Source organism: Antechinus flavipes, chromosome 1 (assembly GCF_016432865.1).
Source record: "Antechinus flavipes isolate AdamAnt ecotype Samford, QLD, Australia chromosome 1, AdamAnt_v2, whole genome shotgun sequence".
In the NCBI taxonomy this organism is placed as follows: domain Eukaryota; kingdom Metazoa; phylum Chordata; class Mammalia; order Dasyuromorphia; family Dasyuridae; genus Antechinus; species Antechinus flavipes.
Window position 1 is genome coordinate 380820269 of NC_067398.1, and position 8413 is coordinate 380828681.

An 8413-nucleotide genomic window follows, 5' to 3' on the forward strand; every position below is an offset into this window, starting at 1 on the left:
CCCTCCCCACCAGGCAGTAGGGTGAAGTGATTTGCCCAAGATCACACAACTAATAAGTGCCAAATGTCTGATACCAAATTTGACTGTCTCAAGGGTCTGTGCCAAATCCTACTGAATATGCTACCTAGGTGACTCAAGGTTTTTTTTAAATTAACACAGATAGATGTTATTAAAATTGATCTAATGAGCAAGTTTATATTGTTCTAACTTTTCCTCTCTTTCCCCCCACCCCTTCCCCCAGATAGCAGGATGACCAGTAGATGTTAAATATATTAAAATATAAATTAGATACATAATAAATATACATGTCCAAACCATTATTTTGCTGTACAAAAAGATTCGGACTTTGAAATAGTGTACAATTAGCCTGTGAAGGAAATCCAAAATGCAGGCAGGCAAAAATATAGGGATTGGGAAGTCAATGTAATGGTTCTTAGTCATCTCCCAGAGTTCTTTTGCTGGGTGTAGCTGGTTCAGTTCATTACTGCTCCATTGGAACTGATTTGGTTCATCTCGTTGCTGAGGATGGCCAGGTCCATCAGAAGTGATCATCATGTAGTATTGTTGTTGAAGTGTATAATGATCTCCTGGCCCTGCTCGTTTCACTCAGAATCAGTTCGTATAAGTCTCTCCAGGCCTTTCTGAACTCATCCTGTTGGTCATTTCTTACTGAACAATAATATTCCATAATATTCATATACCACATATTCAGCCATTCTCCAATTGATGGGCAGCCATTCAGTTTCCAGACAAATGATAAAACTTAATACTAAAAAGATTTCATTTCTCTTTTAGAACTTCAAAACAATAATCAGGAGTTATCCAGTGAAATTGATAACTTAAAGGAACATCTTGAACACTATGCCAAGATTCAGGAACTGACAGAGATGCTTCAGGAAAGTCACAGGTACATTATTGCTACGAATGTATGATTTTAAAATGTTACTAACAAAATCTTAGGCGAGAGAGCATTAGGTTTTTTGATATTGTGAAAAAGGTTTTGTCTGGGAGATCTATATTCTCCTCCTGATCCTGGCTAGTTAATATTTAAAATCTCTGAGCTTCCGACTCTCACCTGTGAAGTAAATCTGATCGCTTAAAATCCTTTTAGTTCTAAAATTCTGATCTCTTAAGAACCTTTCAGTTTTAACATTATATAATATGAAGTGTGGTAGTTGGTGATGATTTAGGGGAGGAAAAGGTAAATTGATAATATAGGGTAGAGAAGTGCAGTCATGGAAGGTTAAAGGGATGTCAGAAAGTCAAAGGGGAAGAAGAAGTTGAATAGTTATTTTCCTACTACGTTTTCTACTTCCTCATATACACACTCATAATCATCCATTTACCTATACACAGCACACTTACTAGAGATTCATAAAGAGAACTAAGGTTCTTAGGGAAGGAAATTAAAACTGGAAGTTCACTTTCATGAATAAAAAATTATGTGTATAAGGAATCTTCTAGATTATTCACATTGAAATTAAATAACTCCATTCCTCTTACTGATACTTGAAATATTTTTTTTATTTCTTCAGCCCGAAAAATGCTTGTTTATTCTTTTTGTTTCCTGCTCTTAAGATTATTCCATATATAAAATATTTTTGACAATTCCATGATGACTCAATTTTTAAAAATAGTTTTTAGTGTGGAAATAATGAAAAGACCTTGGGTTGTAAATTAGAACAGCGTGCCAAAGAAAAACTTAAAGGTCTGAAGAGGAATTTGACAAGAAGTCTATTTTGAGGGTTAGATTAAGCAAAGTTTGGAATAGAAATGAATAATAGGGAGACTGCTAAAAGATCATATTAGTGATCAGGATGAAGAAATACTAGAAAAATTTCTGAGTTGGAAATAGTGCAGGTATATGCTTATCCTTGGAGAGTATGTGTGCCTTTTTTGCATGGTAGCTATTAAAAGTCTAGGATATAATTTTTCTCCTTCCTACTGCCCGTCTTCCTTCCCTCCTCAGACCAAAGGTGGGAATGCTGATGTAGGAAGCCTCAAAAGAATTTGAGAGCAAAGTCTAGCATTCCTCTCATTCCTGGCCTACAGTTGTAGTCTAGCATGCATCTGGAAGCCAATCCAGCAGTATGTAGTATTTGAAGGTTAAAAGATTTGTTTGTTTGTAACGAGAGAAGTGAGTTTTTTTTTTTTTTTTTTTTTTTTTTTTTTTTTTCCGGTGAGAAATGACTGAGATGGATGGAAAATGAAGTAAGCTTGGTGTGAAAGTTGTATGTAAAATCACATAGCTAGGATTGCTTAGCCATAAAGAACTTTTCCAAGAGCCATCTGATTCACCAGTTCATAATAGAGGTTATGAATAGGCAGTTTTCAAAAGAAGAAATCAGCTGTCAATAATAACATGAAAAAGTACTCTTAATCACTAAAAATTAGAGAAATGTAAATTAAAACAACTCTGAGCTGCTACCTCACAACCACCATATTAGCTAAGATGACTAAAAAGGAAAATGTTAGGTGGCTCTGGGAAAATAGGTATACTGATGAACTGTGCATGGAGTTGTGAACTCATCTAATCATTTTGGAAAGCTGTTTGGAATTGTAACCTAAAAGCTGTTAAGTTGAGAGCATTTTCACTACTAGATCTAGACAGAAATTAAGGAGAAAAATGACCAATAAGTATAAAAATATTCATTGTAGCTCTTTTTGTGGTGGCAAAGAATTAGAAATTGAAGGGATGCCCCATCAATTGGAGAATGGCTGACTTACCTGTGGTTCTAATTTCTCTCCCAAATTCTGGTCTTGCATTGCCCACTCATGCTAGACTTCTTGTCCTGGCTGAAATTAAAATTAATTTAAAACTCTGTATCTTTGAAACAGAATTGATTCTCTCTCCTTGGCCTTCTTAAACTTGGCTCTTCCAAACTATCCTATTTCTGTTGCCTAGACTAATTAATCATACATATCAACCGTATTGAGTCCATCTTCCATTTAGCTGCCCAAACCATAGCTCAAAGATTTAGAGCCAGAAGTGACCGTAGAATCCTTATAGTCCAGTCTCCTCATTCTTTCTTGCCTTATGTGATGTTATTTTCTTTAATGTATGCTACATTGTAGCCAATCTGGAAAATTAGTTGTTTCATGAAGCTTGGAATTCACTTAATCCTCATCTCTGTTTCTCAAAATCCTTGCCCTGCCTTCATCTGAAGTGCCTTTTTCTTCATGATGCCTTTTCTCATCTACACCACCTCCTACTGATATGATCTCTCCCTGCTGAAATGAAGGATTCTTAATATATTAATTTATCCATGTACAAGTTGTACATGTGCTAGCATGGTATCACTTTTCCATGGATTTGTGTGAGAAGGCACTCAGCCCTAGAGAATCAACTAAAAAACTATTAGAAACAAACCACAACTTTAGCAAAGTTGCAGGATATAAAATAAATTCACATAAATCATCAGCATTTTTATACATCACCAACAAAGTCCAACAGCAAGAGATAAAATAACTGTAGATAATCTAAAATATTTGGAAGTCTGCCTGCCAAGGCAAAGTCAGTAACTATAAGAACACAATTACAAAACACTTTCCACACCAATAGTCAGATCTAATCAACTGGAAAAATATCAAATGCTCATGGGTAGGCCAAGCAAATATAATAAAAATAACAATACTGCCTAAATTAATCCATTTATTTAGTGCTAGGCCAATCAGATTCCCAAGAAATTATTTTTCAGAACTAAAAAAAATATAACAAAATTCATCTGGAAGAACAAAAAGTCAGGAATTTCAAGTGAATTGATGGAAAAAAATGCAAATGAAGGTGTCCTAGCTGTGCCAGACCTAAAACTATATTATAAAGCAACAGTCATCAAAACCATTTGGTACTGGCTGAGAAAAAAAGTAGTCAATCAGTGGAATAAGTTAGGTTTGCAGGACGAAATAGCCAGTGACTATAGCAATTTAGTGTTTGACAAACCCAAACACCTCAGCTTTTGGGATAAGAATTCACTATTTGACAAAAACTGCAGAAAAATCAGAAACTAGTATGGCAGAAACTGGGCATTGACCCACATCTAATATCATATACCAAGATAAGGTTAAAATGGGCTTGTGATCTGGATATAAAGAATGATAAATTAGAAGAACATAGAATAGTTTACCTCTCAGATCTGTGGAGGAGGAAGGAGTTTGTGAGCAAAGTAAAACTAGAGATCATTATTGATCACAAAATAGATAATTTTGATTCTATTTTCTATTAAGTTAAAAAGCTTTTGTACAAACAATACTAATAGAGACAGGATTAGAAGGGAAGCTATAAACTGGGGGGTTCTGATAAAGACCTCATATAATATATAGAGAATTGACCCAAATTTATAAGCATTCAAGCCATCTTCCAGTTGATAGATGGTCAAATGATATGATCAGATAATTTTCAGATGAAGAAATTGAAACCATCTCTAGTCATAAGAAGAGGTGCTCTAAATCATTATTGATCAGAGAAATTCAAATTAAGACAACCCTGAGATACTACTACACATTTCTCAGATTGGCTAAGATGGCAGAAGAAGATAATGATGAATGTTGGAGGGGATGTGGGAAGACTGGGACACTAATATATTGTTGGTGGAATTGTGAATGGATCCAATCATTCTGGAGAGCACCTTGGAGCTGTGCCCAAATTGATATCAAATTGTGCATACCCTTTGATCTAGCAGTGTTTCTATTGGGCTTATATCCCAAAGAGATCATAAAGGAGAAAAAAGGACCCACATATGCAGAGATGTTTGTGGCAGCCCTTTTTGTACTGGCAAGAAACTGGAAATTGAATGGATGCCCATCATTTGGAGAATGGCTGAGTAAATTGTGGTATATGAATGTTAAGGAATATTATTGTTCTGTAAGAAATGACTAGCAGGATGATTTCAGAAAGGCTTGGAGAGACTTAAGTGAACTGATGCTAATTGAAATGAGTAGAACCAGGAGATCATTATACATGACAACAAGAAGACTATATGACCATCAATTCTGATGAACATGGCTCTCTTCAACAATGAGATGATACAGACCAATGGTCATGTAATCAAAAGAGCTATCTACACCTAGAGAGAGGACTGTGGAACTGAGTGTGGTTCACAATATAGCATTCTCACTCTTTTTGTTGTTGTTTGCTTGCATTTTATTTTCTTCATCATTTTCATTTCTAGTTTGATTTGATTTTTCTTGTACAGCACTATAATTGTATAAATATGTATGCATATATTGGATTTAACATATATTTCTACCATGTTTAACACATATCAGACTACTTACCATCTATGGGAAAGGGGTGAGAGAAGGTGGGGAATACTGGAACACAAAGTTTTGCAAGGGCTAATGTTGCAGAATTATCTATGCATATGTTTTGAAAAATAAAAAGATTTAATAAAATAAAAAGAGAAGGCACTCAAGAGCTTGTTAAAGAGATTTTAATAAGATGTTATCAAGAGTCCTATTGGTCTGAGGCTAAATTATTTTTGCAGAGGTGATAATGTTGGATAGTAGTGTTGATCTGAGAGAAATGATTTTGTTTCTTTTGTTCCATTTTCAAAACTCTATTAATGCATTATTTCTGGAAAGCAAAATAATTAACTAAAACTTAAATTTTTGAGACATACTAAGTGAAAAATTTGGGAAAAGATGGTAATTTTGCAATGTTTTAGAATTTTTGGAGGAATTTTATATAGTTTTAATTTTAAGCATATCGTTTTAAAGAGAAAAAAATGAGTGATTTTTTTCTTTTATTTTTCTTGCAGTTCTTTGATTTCTACTAATGAACATCTTTTGCAAGAACTTACTCAGACCCGCATTCGACACAAGGCTGAAGTTGAGCAATTACACTGGAGTTATAATGAGTTGAAAAAGACAATGTCTCAGTTTCCTCTTTGCAACTCTGACCTCAGCAGTAGTTAATATTTGTGGAATGTTGGAGTACTTTTAACTCTTCAGTTCATATTTTTGTACCTATATTTTTAAATTATATTGAAACTTTTTACCTCTGATCTTTGTATTTCTTCACATTTAGTTGTTCAGAAAAGATTTCCCTAAGACAAATTTATTTTCTGGTTTTTAGAAATATTTATGTATGGAAACAACTTATTTTTTAAGTTTCTTAAATATCATCTTAAATACCAAGTTATAAATATCAAAAGGAGTTTTTCTTTTGGGGAAAATCAAATCCTAAGTATGTAAATAAGGAACAAGCATGGAAATTTCTTAAGATGGAATGAACATTAATACTTCAATATTCAGAAATACACTGAATGGGCCTTTATTATCTGTAATCTAAAACTGCTGAATTATTAAATAGTGATTGTCATTTGATATAATAAGTATCTACAAGGGAAACTTTCATTGAGTTCCATAATTTTCATATCATAAATGAGAGGTACATTTTTTACAGGAATAAAATTTGGCTTGAAATATAATAAGAATCCACTTTAAAATTCAAGAAACCATCCATATTGAAAAAAAAATTTCTAATTATAATCAAAATAAGATAGAAAACACAAATAAAACTCTGTAGGCTGCCTCCATTCTTTACTATAATGATATTTTGGAAATCAAATCATTAAGTGAATTGATTTTTCTTATAGCAAAATCATTGTATTTGGAGGTTGCATTCTTGCTAAAAATCCTACTAGCAGTGATATAATTGAAAGCAAAAATAACAATGATCCAATATAATCATTTAAAAGTTTTGTCATAGAATTTTACAACTAAAGGACCTGAAACCAATTAATCCAACTTGTTTATTTTGTAACTAAGAATACTGAGAGCCATACAATTTTAAGTGAATTCCTGAAATTATTGTGACAGAGCAGAGATTGAACCTCAGGTTTAGTAACTTATAGTTAAGTGCTATTTCTACTATTTAATGATTTCTCCTTTATTGTGATCCCATAAAATGAGCCTAATGGAGTGCATATGTTACACAAAGGGCCTTAGATGTCACATAATATAAATGTAAACAACAGATAGCCACAAAATAAAGTTTTGTTTTATCATATAAATTTGATCTATCTAAAACTAAAGTACTGGTTATAAAAAGCATTAACATTTAATTTTAAAAGCTTCAAATTTTTAAGGCAAAATTGTTACCTAAATTTTAGCTAATACTTGTAGTTAGCATTTTAGCTTTAGATGGATCATATGATAAAATTTACATTTCATTTGGTGTATACCTCTTGTTTATATCTATTTCATGCATTTAATTTTAAACGAATGATTTGAAGGCTATTTGTTGTTTACTTGTTCAGTTCTTTCAGGCGTGTCCAGTTCTTTTTGACTCCATTTGAAGTTTTCTTGATAAAGGATACAGAAACACTTTGCCATTTCCTTTTGCAGCTCATTTTACAGATAAGGAAACTGAGACAAAGAGCGCTAAGTGACTTGTCCAGGGTTACACAAGTAGTGTCTTGAGGCCAGATTTGAGCTAAGGAAGGTGAGACTTCCTGTCTTCAGGCCTAGCACTCTGTCCACTGCACCATCTAGCTGCCCCCATGTTAGAAGGCCCTGTATTTATTTTAGAACGCTCTCCAAGAATGGATATCTTCTCCCCACCCCTCCCAAATAAATATTCCTGAAACAGAGGCATTAGAAATAATTGTTTCACTTATCCTGTACCTCAAATAGAGCTTTTCTTGCAGCTATGAGGGGAGAAAATTTGGAAAGAGCAAGAGCCTGAATCTCTTCTCAATCTTGGCACCAAGATCCTGTACTTTTTCTTTGCCTCAGTTTTCTTACTTGTAAAATGAATGGGTTGAATATCTATGGTCCCGTCCAGCTTTTTTTTTTTTTTTTTTCATTCTCACATGTAAAGATTTGTAAAATAGTAATCTCTTCAATCTGGTATTCTTGTGTTTTCTCCTTTACATTCTCTTTCTTCCCAAAATGAGATCAAAGGGAAGCTCTTAAAGGTTGCTTCTGCTTTGAAAATAACCTTTTCTCTTATTTGCTACTGCTTGGAAGAAGTTGTCTGAGAAGAGGACAGAGAATCAATCGTACTTATTTGCTTGGTGTTGGTTCGTGGATAAGAATGGCTATGGAGAACAGGCTCGGAATTTTATTTTATTTAATAATCATCTGATCTCTTCCCATTGTTGCAAAAGTTGAGCAATGAATGGTCAGTGGTACCTCATTCTCGATGAGAGAAGTGACATATGCAGATCCATTTGATCATGCAGGAAAAAGAAGATGGAGAAGTAAAAAAGCTTAGAAAAGCTAACTCTACCTACATTAAAGTAAAGTTATTGCCTAAGCAGTGTGGGTCAGGTCTACATTAGAAGGAAATAAGACAGGGAGACAGTGTGTAGAAGGAGCATTGGATTGGGGGGCAATTGACCTAAGTTCAGGCATTAGTTAATTACTATTGTGTGACCTTGCATAAGTCATTTAGCATCAAAATTCTCAG

General features: G+C 33.8%; 1 protein-coding gene across 2 annotated transcripts in view; it reads left to right on the forward strand.

The window, feature by feature from the left end:
• CEP72 (centrosomal protein 72) overlaps positions 1-6002 on the forward strand; it is a 56583-nt gene extending 50581 nt beyond the window's left edge. For both annotated transcript variants that reach the window (XM_051969776.1, XM_051969777.1), the window contains exons 11-12: positions 796-907; positions 5757-6002. In XM_051969776.1, coding sequence (XP_051825736.1) covers positions 796-907; positions 5757-5913 — 269 coding nt within the window. In that variant the 3' untranslated portion in view covers positions 5914-6002. The remainder of the gene's footprint in view (positions 1-795; positions 908-5756) is intronic.
• Positions 6003-8413: the final 2411 nt, after the last annotated feature.